The following is a 21034-nucleotide window of genomic DNA, read 5'->3' as shown; positions in this document are numbered from 1 at the left end:
TGTAGGCAAATAGATTGAGCTTGCAGCTGCCGCCCTTTGGGATCTTGGGATTAACCACCTTGGGCTTGACAAGAGCCTTGGTAGCCTCAGCACTCACAGTCATGGCCTTGGCATTGTTAGCCTGCATCTTCTTTAGGCCCTTCTTGTTGTGCTTCTTGGCAAAGTGCATGTTCCTCAGGAACTTGGGGTCTACCCCCTTAAGAGATTCATATCTTTGTGACAGGGGTTTCTTGATGCCATTTCTGTGCCATTTTCGTGACTGGTTGTGCGTGGTGTGGTTCTTGGACTTGGCCATGTCTGCACCAAAGCCCGCGGCTCCCCGAAGAGAAAAAGTCATTCACTTTTTATGTTATGATTCCATGTTATCAGGCACATAGAGTTTTAGGATTGTTTTCTGGAATTAAACAGAAAATAAATGCAAATACTTTTTTGTGTGTTTTCACTCTATTTGCTTAATCACAACTTTAAAAATTGATTTTATTTTCCATTTTAGTGATCAACCTGATCTTTCTTACTCTTTTATGTTCTTTCATTAATCAAAACTTGCATTAACATCTTTTTCTGGTGCTTGAATTGGAAACTTAGTTTATTTTCAATCTTAACTTGTTTTTTAATCCATGCATTTAAAACCATAGCCTTTACAATTTAACAGTAAGTGCTTTTTATGTCTTTGCTTATTATGTCTTTGCTTATACCATCTCACTTTTGCCTCCTTTTTCTTCCTTCTTCTTGGAGTAAATTCTCGAATAATTCTTTCAGAATGGATCTGTGAGTGAGACACTTTCTGAGACCTCGCACAACTCAAAATTGTTTTTGTTTATCTCTATTGCCCAGTGATGGTTTACCTAAGTGTAGGATTCTTTCTTTCTTTTTTTTTTTTTTGTATATTTTTTATTGGAATTCGATTTGCCAACATATATCTTTTTTTTTTAGAAGATTTTATTTATTTTTTTCATGAGAGACACAAGAGAAAGACAGAGACACAGGCAGAGGGAGAAGCAGGCTCCATGCAGGGAGCCTGATGTAGGACTTGATCCTGGGACCACAGGGTCACGCCCTGGGAAGAAGGTAGACACTAAACCGCTAAGCCACCCAAGCGCCCCCTATGGTTAAGATTCTAAGTCCAAGGTTACTCTCCTTCAGATCTCTGAAAACTAATTCACGTTATTTTAACATTCAGTATTAATAAGATATTGTCCTGGTTACTTGACTTGTACTCCTTTGCGAATATAAGCTACTTGTTTCCTTTTCTAGAAGTTTTTAGGAATTCTCTCTTTATTCTCACTTTTCTGAATTTATGTTATGTCCAGGTTTGAGGACAGGTTATTTTTCATATATTTATTAAAGTTACTTAGTCTATTCTGCATTCAGGGGATCTTTTCAATTTTAAGATACCCACCAGTTGTTTTTTTCCTGCTAATTTGAGACCTTGACTACTATTGCTTTATCATTTCTCTTTTTAAAATCCATTTTGATTTATTAATTTTTCTTAAAATCTTATCCTTTCTGCTTTATGCAATCGTGTGAAACATATTCAGTTTAACACCTATAAACAAAAATTCTGCTATCTGAATAACCCAGGCCTCTAATTCTGCTGTTTGCTAATTCTGTTGACGTTGGCCTACAGTGACAGATTCCTACTGTCTTTTCTAATTATAGATTGTGAACTCCTGTTCAGCAGGGGTTTAGTAGAGAGAATCCATTGAGGTTTGGTTTGGAAGTACATTTTCCTGAGGATTTTTATATTTGCTACTCTTAGATGCACCCAGCGCCATTAACAGTCCTGTACCAGGTTTTGTTACATTTTTTAAAATAAATATATTTTTTATTGGTGTTCAATCTACCAACATACAGAATAACTCCCAGTGCTCATCCCGTCAAGTGCCCCCCTCAGTGCCCGTCACCCATTCACCCCCACCCCCCGCCCTCCTCCCCTTCCACCACCCCTAGTTCGTTTCCCAGAGTTAGGAGTCTTTCATGTTCTGTCTCCCTTTCTGATATTTCCCACACATTTCTTCTCCCTTCCCTTATATTCCCTTTCACTATTATTTATATTCCCCAAATGAATGAGAACATATAATGTTTGTCCTTTCAGCTTCTGGGTAGTCAATGCAAGCAGTCTAAATTAAAGTTCTAAAACTTCATCATGGCAAGAATGTGGTTCAAATATTAATGAATGCTTTCTTACCTAAAGTCCAAGTTAGTAAATACAAATTTTGGTTCATCTCCCTTTGTTTGCCAGCAGTTAATCTCCTCCTCCTCCCTCATGTTCCATTGGAGGTGGAGTCTTTTCTTGGACAATCTTTCAGGGGTTTCATGCATGCCTTTATTTTGAATTCTGGTACTGTTTAGCCATTATGGCCTGGCCTGAGCCTTTCGGTTCGCGAAGTTATAAAATTATTTTAGGAGAAATCAAAGACTCTGCCTCCATTTACCACTGTGAAAGTATTGAAGCAAGGACTCCATTAGACTGAGTAGCCCTAATGTCTTGGTAGCTTAAGCTAGCGAACCAAAACTTAGGCCAGAGTCAACACATTTGAATCCTAGAAAATGAAACTGAAGAACAACCAATCACACACAGCCAAATAGGCTTTCCCAAATAAGGCAACTACTTAAGCTATAGTCAATCAATTTTCTTATTTTGCTTCCATGTCTTCTCTATTAAAAATCTCTCCTTTAGTTCTTGTTGGTGGAGTGTTCCTAACCACTTTCGATTTGGATTCAAATCAATAAATGCTCAAATAAACTCATAAAGTTTAAATGACTCCATCTACCTTTAACATCACCGAGGCTCTCATTTCTTATGCCTTTTTTTTAATCTGTGGAGATACTCTCTTAATATATTGTAAATTTTGTTCTGCACTTAAGGCTTTGTTGAATATTTTACTCAAAATTTCTAGATATTTTCAGCAGAAGTTCCTTCAGATTAATCTAGTCCTTTATGGTATGTGAAATATTCCTTTCTGTTTTTCCATTTTTCAGGGTTTCCTCATTGTTTCCTTTTTGTGTTGTGTCTTGGCTATGATTTACAAAATACAAAATTTTTCTGCTTTTTTTTCCTATGCTTTTGAAGTAGGAGAGAGCAGTATACTCTTATATGACATCTTAAATTAGAACCTCTAATTAATACTTTATACTGGGGTTAGAATTATATTTTATTGTAAAGCAAAATCAACCATGTCATGCTTGTTTTTTAAAATTCCTCAAAGACTACCTACTGGGGTTGTAGAACAAGACCTGATACCTTCAAAGTGCTAATCAGCTCTCTTGAAATTTGGCACGCAGCCAGAGGGATCATTAGTTAAAACTGTCCTCAATGTAATGATGATGAAGGGCCTCTCCTTGCCGTAACTTTCTCCCCCAACTGTTGAAAAAAGTTTGCTAAGTAATTATATTCTTAGAGGTAGCTGTAAACTTTGGTGGTGGGAGGAGACCCATGTGTTTTGGAATGGGAAAAGCAACTGGAGTTCAAATTCAGAGCAGTGGGGATGTCTTCCAGGGAGTCAAAACTGTATTTATCTAGCTTTTTTGGTATAGGGAAGACTTTACTGCATCTAGCAGCAGTACCAGAGTAGGCACGACTAGAGTACTTGATGCTGCTCGACCCCTCTCCATGAAGACATGCTAACCTGTTGTGGGCAGAAGTGGAAGTGTGCTCCCCAGGAACCAAGAGTGGTCTCCTATAAGGAGGGGTCCTCCCTTTCAATAGCTAACTCAGGCACCCAGGTTTTGCCAGTGAAAACACCACTGAGCAAGGCCCTCATGCAGACCTGATGTAACACATAATCCACTTTGGCTTAGCCTTATCACTCTCCTGTCCTACTTCTTTAGCCCTACCTGGATTTCCTTGTTTCTCTCTGTCAGGCAATCTATTTGTTATCTCTGTTTCATATCTTCTAATCTCTATTTGGATACCGTTTAGTATACTCAAGGCAACATACTTGCCACTCTCTGGTAGGAACATATACTTCACCACGCTGTACTTTCCCCCCAACTGCCTTTCCTCCTCTGGATCTTTGCCACAAATACTGTACAGTTAAGTAGATTCATTTGGACTTAGTTTTCCCAGGTTCTGCCATAGGTTGAGGTTAGCTCCTTCTGGAAAATATTCTCCCAGTGTGTGCTTTTCATGTACTTCCTCTGTGATCAAGTTTTAATGAATACACTTATGCAATAATTATGTTTCTACACACATGCACACGCATGTGCACACACACACACAAGTCAGTAAAGCCTATGAAGACACTGGTCATTTTGTCTTGTTGATATAAGTAAGCTCAAAGCCAACACAAGCTCTAACCACAGGGTAATTGAATTAAAATTTTTACCTGCTATCCATTTTCTTATGTGAGTATAGTATATTCCTATGTGAACATATTTAATTTTTTATATATTTCTTTGTTCTCATGCATATCATATGTTGACTTAAAATATTTGAGTACCTTTAGAGCAAGACCATTGGTATATTTTTTTCTTATATAGACCCCAGCATGACCATAATATTGAGATGTGGTTTATTATCAAAAATATTTGTTGAATTGAATGGATACAATTAATAAATTAAGTACATAATTTAAGTTATGAATATAATTTTATGAATTCTGAAATGTTATGAATTGGAAGCTACGTGAAAAAAATATCACTCTGAAAAATTTATTCTGATGCCTCAGGAAATCATGCAAAATCTCCTAAGAATATTATGCTTGTGTAGAATAATAACGTACAACATCCTGAGTCATAGATATTAAAGGAACATCTAAAAGTATAATGTACAATTAATGAAGGAAAATTAAACATGCAATTGAGTTACTCTTTCTGCTGGAAGGAGAAATCAAATATACAGGAAGTATTAGTTTCCATTTATCTTCAAATTCTAATCTGTATTCACATACATGTATTTGCATTCACAAGTTCAGATTTAATAAGCCGAAATGATTATTTTAGGCTGTAATTGATTATAGAAAGCCTGTGAGGATCAGACTTAAAATGTAACTCTCACAATTCCATGAAGTCAATCAAAACACAAATCACCGGGCTTGTGATTTAGCACTTCTCTATCTTCATTAATTGTACTATTGCCCTGGGCAAATCCCATCTTTAGCTGAAGCTACTTATAAGATGGCAACCTTTCCCAAATAAATACAATTTACTGACACCCTCTCAGGCTGTGTGCCTAAATGAAGACACAGAATTACATTTTAATAGGCGAACCTTCTGTTTCATTTCTGTTCCACATTTAAAATGATAACTTTCTTCAAAAAGGAAAAGAAAAAGCAGATATTTCTGCTTACTTTGCATGCCACAGTTTTCCGAGGTGTAGTAGCTTTGATGAAAGAATTCTCATCGCCTGTTTTGAGGGCAAATCATGTGACTTCCCTTAAATTAGTGATTCTCAAACTTGCTTTTATAAGGACTGACGCCTGGGTCGCACCCCCAGAGATTCCGAGGTAATTGGTTTGGAGTTCAGCTTCCTGGGCATGAGATTTTTAAAAGCTCCCCAAGTGATTCTAATGTGCAGCCGAGGTTAAAAATCACTACACTAATTAATAGAATAATAATGAATTGTCTAATCACAGAGAAGACCACACCAATACAACTATACTTATAATTGGGAACCTATTGTTCTTTGCAAAAGAATATTCTTGAAAGATTGAAAAAAAATGAATTTGAGGTTTGTGTAATTGTATGCAGTCTTTATTTCATAAAAGACCCGACACTTACCATGGTGAATTCTAATCAGGTGGCTCACCATTCATTTTGTGTTTATTTTCTTATATAAGCAAAAAGTGAACTGATCAAGATTCTTCTATGATTAATTAAACAAGTATGTATTTAGCCCTTAGAATATGCTACTCTTTCTGATTTGTTGGCTCTTCCTATAAAATAATAAGGAGGAACTTTGTTGTTTATTTCCAACGTGGGTCAACCTTAAATTGAGAAGGGAAGATAGTCTGAAAGGCAAGAACTTTTTAAGCATTGAGTTCACCATCACCTTCCACAAACCAGATAGGGGCACTGAATTATTCTTTCTGTCAAAGGCATCACATTACTTGCTATACATAAAAATTAAGTGAATAAATACGATGCTATATGTAAAAGTCAGGCACAGGAGGTAGTGGGAGCTCAATGAATATTAATTTCCCTTTATCTTCCTCTGAAGCTTGAACTGTTATTGCAATAATAACTTGAATTATGTAACTAAGATATCTTTTCTACTTCGCCCCCTACATTACTGCCAGATTAGTTTACAGAATTACACTTCTGCAAATAATACAGAGATATATAAAATTAAAAAGTTATAAATCTTACTTCCACAATCTAATCTCACTCTTCTTTCTACGAGTAACTATTATTAAAAATGTGGGATGTAACTCCCAGAAACTTCATGCACTAATGCATAAAACCTTAAATGTGTGTACAAACAGAAGCATATATGTATGTGTGTGCACATGTTTGTAGGCGCACGCACGTGCACGTGTGTGTGTGTGAATTCCTATTTCTTGGGAACATTCTGTATTAGCACTCAAAGAACTATTTCATTTTAAAAAATATCTTACAAGTAACTCATGTATCCATTTATTTTATTTTCCTATTTTAGAAACTAAAGTTGTTTTTATCTTTTTAGCTAATTAAGAAATGTTTCTTTGAGAAGAATATATTTGCATGCTGGTGGGAATGATCCAGTAGAGTGAGATAAATTGATGATGTGAGAGAGAAAGAGCATGTGATAACTTAGAAATTAAGTCTTTGAGATGCTGAGAGAGGGCAGGACCTAGGGGAACTGGCTTTGATGCATGCAATTTATTTCATTTGCAACGTGAGAAGAAGCAGTGAATACATACAGATACAGATGATTTGGTAATACTGTTGGTGAGACATGAGGAAATTACTGGCTTATTTTTATCTGTAATTTTTTTTCTTTCAATACAGTTTTAGGGGGGAGACATATACAAGGATTAAAAGATAAGTACAAAAAACAAATAAAAATAAGAAAATAAAAGATAAGTACACTATGTGAAATAATCTGGAAGAATGAAAATGTAAATACATATACCAGAAAAGTGTTGAGGAAATTTTGACCAGCAGAGGGCGCCTTTTTAATATTAATAATCGTTAATTTAATGGTAAATAGACCCACTCCTATGTGCACTATCTTCCAATCAGCCTTCATCTGTTTAGGGAAAACCATTGAGAAGAAAACTGCCTAGTTATAGCCGAGATTGAACGTTTGCCAGTTGTGTGCTATGGAGGGAAAGAAGGATGATGGAAATGAAATGAGTCACTACAATTTGGAACACAAAATCCACGCTGGATAATGAAGAAAATATGCGTGAAGCCGTGAGGTTAATAGGTAATTATAATAAATGATATACCAAACTGGAGGTCTCGGTGAGCTTGAAAAATTACAGAAGATAAAATTCTAGACTAGAGATCGACTAAAAAGGTAGGGAATCTCTGTTGGAGTGTGGTAAGACCGCAGCAGAGATTTTGGAGCTGCGCAACCATGAGTAAATACGAAGGGCGTGAGAATCAGAGATTGAGGTTGATGGAGGGCGTGAAAATTGCAGCAGGTTGTTTGGTAACTGTGGGGACAAAGTGCAGGCAAGATCATCCTTACAGAGGCTGAACTGTCTGAGTACATTATGACATGAGATGTGGTAAAAAAAAAAAAAAAAAAAAAAAAGGAACCGAGTAAGCAGTCTGCTGCTCACAGTGGTAAATAAGAAGTGACATAGCCTGCTGGTGGATCAAAGCATTAAGAGGAGCATCAGTTCATGAAGACTCACAGCTCAAATTTCAGAAGATCTGGGGTTCTGAGGAAGAAGGAAGAAAAACAGTTTAAAAACTAGCAACGAGAGCAAAGATGACACTTCTCCAATCCCTCCATATTTGTGTGGTTTAAACAGTTTCCTTATATTTACAGGCCATTGGGGTTTTGCCTTCTGTGAAGTGCCTGTTCCAATCCCGTATCCAATTTTCTATTGAATTGTTTGTCTGTGTCTTATTTGCAACAGTTTGTTAGATATCCTGAGCTCTGATACTGTGTTTGATGTATGTTCAAAGAACTTTCCCCAGGCTATCTTTGTCTTTTAACTTTTTATGTCATCTTTTTCTTTAACAGAATATTAAATGTTGAGGTAGTTACATTTGTCAATTTTCCCATTATGGTTTTATTTTTTCCCCTTGTCACAAGCAAGCTACTAGTTGCTGGGATTCACAGCATTGGCCCTGGATTCAGGCAGGGAGACTGGCTTCGTTCCACGCCACTGTTCAGTCTTTTGGATTCCAATTCCCTGAAAGTAGTTTAAGACCAATCCTCATTGCCAATTTCTGGTCTTAAAAATTCTGGGCCTCAAGAGTTTAGCTTCCATTCAATGTTCAGGGTTCCCATATAATATTGGATGGATATATCTATCTATCTAATCTATCTATCTATCATCTATCTATCATCTATCTATCTATCTATCTATCTATCTATCTATCTATCATCTATCTATATATATATCTTCACATATCCCATGGACACCTACATCCATTTTTATATAAGTATTTTCTTAATAATTTCTACATGTTTAGATCAGAAAGTGTACACATATAGCTGTTCTATAATGATAAGAATTTAAGAACTTTCAGTCCAAAGAAAAATACTTAAACCTTTGTAGATCCCAGACCCTCTCTTTAAATAGACACACCTAGAATTTTCATATAAGGACTATTGATTTACCAGTCCAATTAACTGAACAGACCAATAGAAAAAAAACAAGTCACATTTCATAGACTCTTCAAAATTACTAAATGGCCAATAATCATATGTAGACTGTGATAAAATACCAGTCATCCAATGAAGGGGTACTGAATTAAGAAGGAAATACAATATGTCAACTATGAAACTGGTCATTAAAACCAATACTATTATCTCCAGGGAGTCCAGTTTATGGGCAAATGGGCCCTTTTGGATACAGCTGATAAGAGAGCACACTGATACTGGTTTGCTTGAGATAAATATTCAAATATTTTAAAGTGTAGAGACCCCTTGACTATTAATAATCTCTTTGAAGAAAATGATCATACTTGTGTGCAAAGATTGATACAGAAGGAATCTCATAGCTGAGGTATTTTTTTTATGGCTGAGGTATTTAAAATATAAGTGTTGGGAAAATATTAGTAATCAAAAGGTAACTGACAATCTTCTGCAATAATACATAACCATTAAAACTAAGATGTAGAAAATGATGCCCAATGAGATTATCAACCAACTGCACTATTAAGGGATGGGAGACAAAGAAGACTGCAAGGCAGTGAGGTCTCACTTAGGGTGAACTTGGGTGCCGTGTTTGCTTATGTGACTATGGATAAAAGAGCATACTGCCACAAGTTAAGGAAGTTAATTAAAAGTAATTAAGATACTTTATTTTTGGGGGGGGTTGATATTATTTTCCATATATATTTGTTATATGTGAAACATACTTCTTTTTGTAAATAGATTTAAGAAGCTGCTAGCATTTCTTTAAAATTCGTTGTTGTTGACGAACCTACATAGACACGTCATAGTCACCCAAAGTCCTTGGTTTACCTCAGGGTTCACTCTTGGTGTCATATATTCTATAGGTTTCAACAAATGTATAATGACATGTATCCATCATTATAACGCTATACAGTATTTTCACTACTTTAAAAATCAACTGTGCTCCACTTGTTCGTCCCTCTGCCAGCCACACATGTCAACAACTCCTCTTTTTATTGTCTCCATAGTCTTGCCTTTCCCAGAATGTCATACTGTTGGATTCATATGATATGTATCCTTTTCAGAGTGGCCTCTTTTACTTAGTAATATGCATTTAAGTTTCCCCCAAATCTTTTCATGGCTTGCTAGCTCATTTCTTTTCACCACTGGATAATATTTCATCATGTGAATATACCATAGTTTATTTATCCATTCATTTACTGAAGGACATCTTTGTTGCTTCCACATTTTGGCAATTATAAATTAAGCCACTATAGGGGCACCTGGTTGGTTCAGTTGGTAGAGCATCTGACTCTTGATCTTGGGGTTGTGAGTTCAAGCTCAAGTTGGGTGTGCAGATTACTTAAAAATAAAATCTTAAAAAATAAATTAAACTGCTATATATATCTGTGTGCAGATTTTTGTGTGGACATAGTTTTTAAATTCTTTGAGTAAATACCAAAGAAGGTGATTGCTGAGGATTGTGTGTTAATATTATGTTTAGCTTTGTAAGATGCTACCAAACTTGTTGTTAGGGTGGAGTGGTGACTTCAAAGCTTCTTACATACCAAACTGGAACCTGGAAGTCTTACCCCCCTTTAATACTCATATAAGCAAAGGAGCTGATAAAGATGACACATTTTAACTGTTGTTTACTAGAATTCTGAAGAAAATACTCCAGTTTTTATTATCTTACTTTCCTTCAAAAACTTTATGGCTATCATTCCATCTGGATGTAACGTTTAAAATTATCTAAAAGTCAATTGTCTATTGTACTCTTAATTTAGGCCTATATTATTCTGGCACATTCCTTTCCGTGCAAGGAAGCCTGGGTTTATTTGATCCATAGTCTACATGAAGGACAGAAAAAAGTTAGGTATTTCACCTCCTCATTGTTTTCTAACAACTTATAGAGAAAAACTTCAGTAGCAATAGGAAGTTGTTCAGACCTTCTCCTGATTTTCCTTTGATCCCACGTGGAACTAGGATGGGTTAAAGAGAAGTCAACATCAATACCTGGATAATGCTATATGAGGGCATCCTAAAGAATAGATTTGAGTGTATCTCCTAGTGAGACAGGGGACAGTAATACTAACTTGATTTTAGATATTTATATATTTAAGGTAGATATTTAAGTATTTAAAATGATCAATCTAGTGATCACTCTTACGTGTGTGCGTGTGTGTGTGTGTTGGTCTACAACACAAACTTTAAGCCACAGCAAGTTTTATATTTCCCTTTTCACTGCTCTCTGTAATGTGTGAACTTTTGTATAGTCTTGGCTTCCATGTAGAGGTTGTAAAATCTTCCATGTAACATTTGCTATTCCACTGGGCAAGAAGCTCAAGAGTATGCATTTAATTTTGGGACATGCAAGGGAACTATTTAGTTTTGGGTTGTTAAAATTTTATACCTAACTCCAAAATGCAACAGACCAATGACTTCTATAAGAAAATAAAAGTATTGTTCTGAGTAATGGATTAGAAATCCTTTTGCTCACTATAATTGCAAAGTATTTTTTTAGTGTCTTGTAAATTAGATTTACTAAGAAAGTAATAAAGTTGAGCAAATTAGAAATAAGCCCTAACTGTAATGAGTTGACCATTAAACATAACAAAACTATTAAGAATGAACCCAAAGAGGGTTCTGGGAAGATGGCAGAGTAGGACTCATGAAGAACCTGCGTCGTGCCTAGACAAAAACTGCATGGCAGGATTTGCTTGATACAACTATTTTGGAACTCTAGAGTCCGTTGAAGGCTTGCAACTTCCAGGGGAAGACTTGGATGATAAATTGCTAATTTTGGTCAGTTTCAGCTCTTAGCTCATTGGCAGCTACCCAGCCCCAGCCCCTTGCCATGTGGCAGATAGCTATGCACATGCTCATGGAGCAGCTTTCATGTTGCTGTGGGAGCCAGGGTGGGAAAAAAGGGTCCTGTTCTCTAGACCAAAAGATACTACCCACAGACTCCAAAGGCAACCCACAGAATGGGAGAAAATAAACGCAAATCGAATATCCGATAAGGGATTAATATCCAGAAAATGTAGAGAATTCTTAAAATTCAACAAAAAATCTACAAACTACTCAGTTTAAAAATGGGCAAAGTATTTGAATAGATGTTTCTCCAAAGATATATGAATGGCCAATACACACATGAAAAAATGTTCCACATCACTTATCATTAGGGAAAGGCCAATCAAAACTACAATGAGACAGCACTTCACGCCCATTAGAGTGGCTGCTATCAAACAAGAGCAAAAACTAAAAACAAAAACCAGAAAAGGTGAGGACATGAAGAAATTGGAACCTTTGTGCACTGTTGGTGGGAATGTAAAATGGTAAAGTCACTGTGGAAAACAGTATAATAGTTTTTCAAAAAAAATTAAAAATAGAACTACCATATGATCTAGAGAATCCACTTTTGAGCATTTACCAACAAGAATTGAAAGCAGGGACTCAAAGAGTTATTTGTACACTCCTGCTCATAGTAGGATTACTCATAATAGCTAAAACACGGAAACAACTCAAATGTTCATTGACTGATGAATGAATAAGCAAATTGTGGTATATGCACACAATGGAATATTATTTAGCCTTAAAAAGGAAAAAAACTTCAAAATATGCTGTGACATGGATGAACTTTTAGAACATTATAGTAAGTGAAATAAGCCAGTCACAAAAGGACAAATAATGTATGACTCCACTTATATGAGATATAGAATGGTCAAAATCGTAAAGACAAAGTATAATAGTGGTTGCCAGGGGCATGGGGGAGAGGAGAATGAGGAGTTATCAATTAATCAGTATCGAGTTTCAGATTTACAAGATGAAAAGAGTTTATGGAGATGAAAGGTGGTGATGGTTACTTAGCAGCGTGAATATATTTCATAACACTGAACAGTACACTTAAAAATGGCTAAAATGGGGGCAACTGGGTGGCTCAGTCAGTCTGCCTGCAGCTCAAGTCATCATCCCAGGGTCCTGGGATAGAGCCCCGCCCCACATCTCTGCTGAGCAGGGAGACTGCTTTTCCCCCTCCCTCTGCCTGCCATTTCTCTGCTTGTGCTCTCTCTCTCTTTCTGTCAAATAAATAAATAAATAAATAAATAAATAAATAAATAAATCATTTTTAAAAAACGGTTTAATTGGTAACTGTTATGTTATTTACATTAATCATTATGTTATTTTACCACAATTTTTAAAAAGTGAAAAAAATGAACCCAAACTCAACTCAAGCAAGCTGGAGCAAGATAGATCACTAAAACTCAGGTGCCAACTTTCAATGACAGAAAATAATTATGACAAACATTTTCACAGCTAAAATTTGCATAGCACTTTGTACCAAGCACTATTTTAAATGTTTTCCATATGTTAATTCTCATAAGAACTCCATGAAGTAGGTATTGTTATTATTATACTTGTAGATAAGCAGATTGAAGCATGGAGGGGTTAAGTAACTTGCCCAAGGGCACATTGGTAGAGAATATCAAGTTTGAGTTTCATAGTTTTTGTTTTGTTTTGTTATTTAAGTAATCTCTATGCTCAAGGTGGGGCTTGAACTCACGACCCTGAGATCAAGGGTTGTGTGCTCCACTGACTGAGCCAGCCAGGTGACCCCAGATATTAGTACTAAGACAATACTGATGCTAGTCATTGCCAGGGATGCAGTGGTTGTTGTATTAAAACCCAGTTATTTAGATAATGACTCCTAAGATCTAATGCTCATATGTTGGCATTTTCACAAACAAAAGGTTCTAGCAGAGACCTGAGGAAAACAAAAGTTGAAGAAGAGTCTACTCTGGAAGGGGCTGTCTAAACTGTGCAAATAAACTGCTCCGAGGATAAGGATACTGAAAAGGCAGTTGAGTCCGGTTCTGCTTCCTCTTTTGACTACTAAATACCTCCCAAACGAGCTTCAGCTCTTATTAGAACCTGGATATATAATGCTTTGGTTGGTTAGTCCATTAAGGTAATTAGTGAGGGCTATCTTACACAATTTTTCTCTCTGTATCAAGTATTTTTATTTTTTAACAAATGCTAATTGCACAACACAAAGATATAGTCTCCTTATAAAATATTCTAGAAATTACATGTCAAAATAAGATGCTTTTTGAAAAATAACCCTGCATTATCTTTTTTTCTGCATAAAAAGAGACATTTCTCACTATTCTGTGGGTCAGTAATTTCATCTGGAATCAGTTGTTGAGTCTGGTTTCTGCTCTACCTGGTATCAGTTGGGTTCACTCACTTGGATGTACCTCAGTTGGGATGGCTGAGATAGCTGGGAGGATGGGGGTGGTGGGGATGGTTGGGATGGTTATGATGACTGGGATGGATGGAATGGCGGGGAGGGTTGAGATGGCAGGGAGGGAGGGGATTGTGTGGAAGGTTGTGCCTCTCTCTCCATCCTCAAATGGGTAGTCTCAGGGTTCCAAGAGAGCTACAACAGAAGCAGCAAGGCCTTTTGAAACCTAGCCTTGGAAGTTGAACAATGTGAGAATGCAAGTCCTGAGGCCAATCCAGATTCCATGAGTAGAGGGATATACTCGACCTCTTAATCAGAGGAGTTGCAAAGAATATGTGGCCATTTGCAATCTATCACATTCCTGAATCCAGTGCTGTTTCCTTTCTGGAAGTTATGCTCACAGAAACTTTCTATACATTTATGTGCATTCAAATAAAAAAGCATAGTGATATTTTGCAATGTATTTGCATAAATTGTAGCAAAATATATGTGTCATTTTGCAGTCTGTTTTTTTTTTATCTTAATTGCATATTGAACTGCGTATTGGAGATTTTTCTAAATCAGCATGTATGCGTCTTTATCATCAACTTTAATAGATGCATAGCACTCAAAGTGAAGATGCATTATGAGTTGGTATCTTGTTAATTTTCTTAGTGGTGAACATTAGACTATTTTCTTTTTTGCTACTATAGATTTTAGCTCAATGGAAAGACTTATCCCTGCTATCACATGTACATATCTAGGTTCCTCTAATGTTGATATAAAGAAGGACCAACATAACAGTTGAGTCAAGTTGTTTTATTATGCCTTATACTTTGTATTTTGTCTCTTGACTGGTGGAGATCTTGGAAAAGAGCGGTGGTGGAGCTAGGTGATTCGTCCAGCTCCAGCAGGGGATGACGAATTACAGTGTTTTTAGGATGGAAATTACTAGATTATCTTTGGATGCAGACAGAAATAATACAGTCTTTACCACATGGTGCTTTCTAAGAGCATACTGAAGATAAAGGACAGATAAGAGATCATTATAAGATCAGAGTCCTGGAGAGGTGAGGGTCACATGAGAAATATGGAGGGGTTTACCCTTCAATATAGATATATATTTCCTATCATAAAATAAAGGAAAATGAGTTCAATGGGTAAGAATGCAAGTAGGTTTGTAGATTTTGTGATGGAAAGATGACATTATTTGGGCTTCATATAAAGTGGATTTACAGAATTATCCTCATACATTAGACCATTAGGGTTTATAATAAGGTATAAAAATGGAAGTGCTGGTTGAGGTATATTACAGAAAGAGATGATATCACTGATACTGAAGGTACAGAACTTTTGGGAGTAGGTGATTAGGAAAGACTTCTTGAAGAGAACCAATTGTGTGCTGTAACAGAGTATTGCGTTTTCAAAATAAGGGGCTTCTTGGTGCTTCTCCTCAGTCTCAAGTCAAGAGAGAGAAGTTTTATTTTATTTTTTTTTAAATTTTCTTTTTAAGTAGGCTCCATGCCCAGCACGGAGCCCAACATGGGGCTTGAACTCACAACTCTGAGATTAAGACCTGAGCTGAGATCAAGTATGGAGGCTTAACTGACTGACCTACCCAGGCACCCCAATGGAGAGGAACTTTTAAAGAGTTCACCTACAGGACCGTGTGTCACCTGTAGATGTTTTTCTTTTTGTTTAAAGATGGAAGAGGGAAGCTATCTGGGGATCTGACCCACTGCACAGAAACATCAAAGATAAGAGGCAGCCTGAAGTGGTCTTTGGCACTAGAACTGAGGATTGTGTTTTAGTATCTAACTGCATTTCTCAAAGTGCTTCTAAGGCATTTGAATATGTGAATGTTCCCCTTGGGGCTATGTGTGAAAGAACATTCATGAACTTGTCATACATTCCACCTAAAGGTTCTCTTAGTGAAGCAAATAGGACTCCATTAATTAATAAGCTAGAAAGTACCAGATGCTCAGGATATAAAGAAGTGATAATATTTAGCTGGACCAGAAAAAAAAAATTCTTTGTCAAGGAAAATATAGGCAAGGAAACCCTGGGACCATTCCCAGGTTGGGAATAAAGGAAAGAATCTAAAGAACATGGAGAAGCACTCCCTGAAACAAATGACCAATTCTAAACACTTTTCAACTTCAGAGCACCGAAGTGCCACCGCAGTATCAATGAAATAAGAATTTCCCTGCTCTCTTTATTACCTCCTCTAATACTTAATCATTTCATCTATTCCACCTGGAAAGGGACATAAATCATAGTAAGAAAGATGTAGAAGGACACGTAGAAGTGAAAGGCCAGGGGGAAAAAAAAAGTACATTCTCATTGTAGGGCAGAGCTAAAAATTTTTTTAAATCATTACATTGGAATAAATATCTTCATGACTAGCTAAATAAGACCACAACATTATGATATTTCCCATAGATTTCATCCAGAGGCATGGGAAATCCAGTCCCATCAAGGGGCATTCAAGGGCCAGTAGGAGACAAAACCAATCTTTTTTTCTGATTAAATCACTTAAGATCCGTATGTTCGGCATAATAGTTATTACTTACATAAAGAATGCTTTAAAAACCAGTCATTTACTTTTTAACTTACTGTTGAACTGCTATTGAAGATATTACACATTTATCATGCAAAGCTAATTTTATGTGTGCCCATGATAATGCATTTGCTATAAACTTCTCTTTCAGAAGATTAATACATTTACTAAAATAGATTTTTCAATTGTTAGTGTTTTGAACCTGATAAACATTGCACACCTTGATTTTTCTCTAGATTATTCCTTTATTTTAGAAGCTGGGGTTGTATAACTGAGGTCTCAAAGGAAAATAAATGTCATGCTCAGGGTAGAAAATTTCAAAAAGCCTAATGAAGGGACTATTTGCAAAGGTGTAAGCAGCCTGTAGGGAAGCCATTAGGGATGGTACAGGGATCCTGGGATTGTAACAGCAAAGATTTTGCCAACCGCAGGCCTGAAGTTATGAGGAATAAAGTGATGATCAGAACTCAAAATCTATTGTATATGGAGAGGAAGGCTTTCTTCAAAGAAACAGTGACTCACATTTGAAGAACACAGCCATGCTGAGGAGATCCCACAGGTAAGAGCAAAAGAAATTAATACCCTGACCTCATTCTCTTGCTTCTCTATACTCTCCTGCCGGGTATACCCATTGTGGAACTCAAGGAAACCAGAGGGCTAGGAAGCTTGTGGAAGTAATCCATGCAAGAGGTATAGAGTTTCAGAATAAAAAGGTACAGAATTGCACTGCAAGACTGAATAGACCATATCAGCAAAGGGTTCTTAGCAACAAATTTGGGATCCTCCATAAAGTCTATGGCCGTTTACATTTACATATTTCTTGGTAACCTAATTTTACTGTTGACTATTCTTTCTCTGTTGTTCTTTTTCCTTTGTCTTGATATCTGAAATAAACATATTTTAAACTTTTTTCAGTACAGATATTTTTATCAAGTATCTCTTTTTGAAACAAAGCAGAGTATAAATATTTGAATATATAAAGAAATTATCATTTTGTCAATTAATTAATGCATTTATTGTATATTTAATGTGTGCTTCATATCAACTAAAAGCACTCAGTACTGTCCTAATAAATTTATTTATCAAAAAAATTTTACAAAGCATCATTGCATAGAGTAGATACTGAGCAAAATATTTTAAGAGAAAGAATATAAAAACCTATCTTCTATGTGAAACAATAGACAATATCAGTTTTCAGCTATACTTCAAGTGGTTCATGATGCAGTTACCTGCAGTTTCTATAAATGGTCAAAGACTCATTTCAATACCAGAAAGATATATATAAAAAAACCTGTGCTTTCTGTCCTGAAGACAACATCTCAAATCTGCTTTTACCACTAACTCAAAATACATGGCAGTGTAAGTTGCACTTTTTTCTTCTTTTATTCTGGTAATTTTTGCATAGTTTGACATGCCAAAGATTGATAAAAGAAAATCAGTTATATGTTTGTGATTGCCATTAGTTCTATTCTAAATGATAATCTAGTAATATACATGCTTATCATTCCTTTATGTATGCTTTTGATTATAAGAATTAGGTCTTAAGATTTGAAATCTTCAGTTTTTACTCTGCATGGCAATGTTTTACATAGGGATTCAGACATCAAGTTACTTATATGGCTGAATAAATGTGGCTTGCCAGGAATAATGGCAAGATTCTTGCCTTTCAGTGTTTAAGATTAATGTTTCAATTTCAGTTATGTAGTGGAGAAATTATTTTTTCAGATAATTAGAAATGCTTTCATATGACATGATATTTCTTCCCTTGAGATCAACTGGCTGAGTGGCAAGAGGTTATCATGATTTTATAGAAATATCAGTGGTTTTGGATTTAAAAAAAACAAAACTGTATTTAGCTATGGATTTGGTAGTAAAGTTTAATGGGCTTCATTTCTTTCATCTGAAGGTGTTAAGTAAAAGACATCATACTGATTGACTAGCACTCAAGAGTCAAAAATGTTTCAGGAAGCAGAGGATCCCTGGGTGGCTCAGTGGTTTAGCACCTGCCATTGGCCCAGGCGTGATCCTGGAGTCCCAGGATCGAGTCCCACGTCGGGCTCCCTGCATGGAGTCTGCTTCTCCCTCTGCCTGTGTCTCTGCCTCTCTGTGTGTCTCTCATGAAGAAATAAATAAAATCTTAAAAAAAAAGTTTTAGGAAGCATCTGTAGGTTTTGGAGTGTGGATATCATAGGATAGCTACCTCCTGGAGCAAACTCTGACACAAGGATTTAAATGTGAGCAGTTTATTTGGAAGGTGACTGTGGAAACACCTGTTAGGGAGGGGAGGCATGGCATAGGAAAGGCAAAGAAGCCAACAAAGGGTTCGTTATTGATCAGGTTACTCCTGTGGGCAACCAAGGAACAATCCCACTGAGGAACTCTGGGATACTGTGCAGAATATACCTAGGAGATGTTCTACCTGAGGGTTAGGAAGCTTAGATATTTATCTTCAAATCCCATCGGTTATTGGTTGAGGGCTGCACTTAGGGGCATCATTTCATCAGGAATTCTGGCCTCACACACCTGAGGGGTTGCAAGTACTTCCAGTTGTATGCTGTAGACTTTTACTTAGAATTGTGAGTAACAAGGGAATACAGGCAGAGCATCAACACATCTGCTAGAGGAGGAAAAAAAAAAAAAAAAGCCAATGAATGTGACCTAAGTATTCAGTGTTTGACCAAGCTTCCTGTGCTTGTGCAATGTATTGTCTTACCATTTAGAGTTTCCCTTATCACAGGACTTATTACACTTTATTTTTTGCCCGTTTAATTTTGTATCTCTTCCACTAAGACATATGAAAGTATTCATCATGTCAATCATATAATGCATTGGTGATGAGCACAATACCTTAACATAGTGAGTTCTTAATAAATATTGGCTGAATGAGTTAAGGCATGAATGAATGAAGACTGAACAATGTAGGAATGGACAAAATATTAGAAAGTAGAATCTAATATTCAGTCATCTTCTATTGGAAACAAATCAAAGGACCAAGATTCCATTTACTATATATGTTGTTTTTTTTTTAGTTTTTAGAGAATTATAGTTACTAAGTGTTTCTTCAATTGAATTGGAAAAAGATTGTTTAGATCTCATTATGGAATTATCAAGGAATGATGAGTAACAATAAATGAAATGCTGTGCTTATTTTGTTTTGTATCTACAGAGTACAGATATTTGATATCTTATGTAGAAAAAATATAAGGGTAATAGCTGGTGGGATCTCTGCTAATCACCAATGGAAAAATCTGACATTTTGTTTAGAAATATGATTTCTAATTAAGCAAAAATCTCATAACTTTACAAATAATCAGCATATGTGTCCTTATCACTACGCAAATGGGCATGACTCTAATGATTATGAAACTTAGTCTTATTAAATAAAAATGGTATAAATATTGGAGCCTTCTCTGAAATAAAATCAAATTTTAGGAGTCTTCCCGTAATCCGTGATTCTTCTTCCTTTATTTTGGACAGTGTCATTATACAGCACTGCATTCTTTAAGAACTTTCAATAACTGAGCCAAATTCTATCATTTCAATATTGATCTGTTGAAAAAGATCCATATTTTTTTTCATGTGATAATGGCAGAAATGAGCCCTTAATTTGATATTTCGGGGGGCCAATACCAGAATTAATATTCCCTGTCTATTTAAATAGCAAACTAAAAAAAAAAAAAAACAAATTAGGTCACACTGATATGATTAAGCACTAAACAAATGATCTCATCTGCAAAAATAGAGATGGAGATAACATATCATGGAGTATCGTTATAAGATCTGAATACTAACAAAAATAAAACCTTTCACATAGGGCTTTACATCATCATCTGTAATGAAGAATTAATATTAAAAGGAAATTTTCCTTTAGTAGTTTCATAATCATTAAGTAAATATATGATTAGGATGTAAAAGTCGTTACCATTCTTTACCATAATTCTGGGTATATAAGAAAGAAAATAAGTCCACATTAAGGAAGAATAATAGGGAAATATGCTAACTTAGCTAAATACAGATATACACATGGACTTGAATGGCAGTGAGAAATTAGTTCAGATTTGTTTAAAAAAATGGATATCAGAAAACAGTATACATGCCTGTGCTGAGATATGATTTTGAATGACATAATTGAACAAGCAGTACCCCTATTCCACACCAAACTCTCGAGATGTATTGGTCAATTAGTATCGGAAGAGGAGAAAACCAGCACCCTGGAATCCACCAGCTGGGATTCAGTTACTTTTCACACAGGTAGCTAAACAAGTATCCTGGTTACCAATGTCTGGAAGCAGTGTGGAAAAAAATAATGACAAAAAACAAGGTAAGTATGAATTTTTAAATAAAGTTCAGCCATATTTTAAAAATGAAGAGAAGGATATACTTAACTTCTCCTTTGATTGCTCTCTGTCCCCTGCCCCAAGGGTTTTAGCCTCCCCTCCCTGTTGGGCACTCAGAATGCACAGCTCTAACCCTGTGTTCCTCAGGGCTTTGCAGTTTTTTCCTAGGGATGCCCCAGGGTACCACT

General features: G+C 36.0%; 1 protein-coding gene across 1 annotated transcript in view; it reads right to left on the bottom strand.

Annotated features, from left to right (window-relative positions):
• The window catches only part of LOC144308086 (large ribosomal subunit protein eL29-like), an 88183-nt gene that overhangs the window by 296 nt on the left and 66853 nt on the right, over positions 1-21034 (bottom strand). The window contains exon 3 of the mRNA XM_077888260.1: positions 1-394. This exon is cut by the window's left edge and continues 296 nt beyond it. Within this exon, the coding sequence (XP_077744386.1) occupies positions 1-337 (337 nt within the window). The 5' untranslated portion in view covers positions 338-394. The remainder of the gene's footprint in view (positions 395-21034) is intronic.

Source organism: Canis aureus, chromosome X, assembly GCF_053574225.1.
Source record: "Canis aureus isolate CA01 chromosome X, VMU_Caureus_v.1.0, whole genome shotgun sequence".
Classification (NCBI taxonomy): domain Eukaryota; kingdom Metazoa; phylum Chordata; class Mammalia; order Carnivora; family Canidae; genus Canis; species Canis aureus.
Note: the sequence above shows the minus strand (reverse complement) of the source record. Positions and strands in the feature narration are given on the sequence as shown.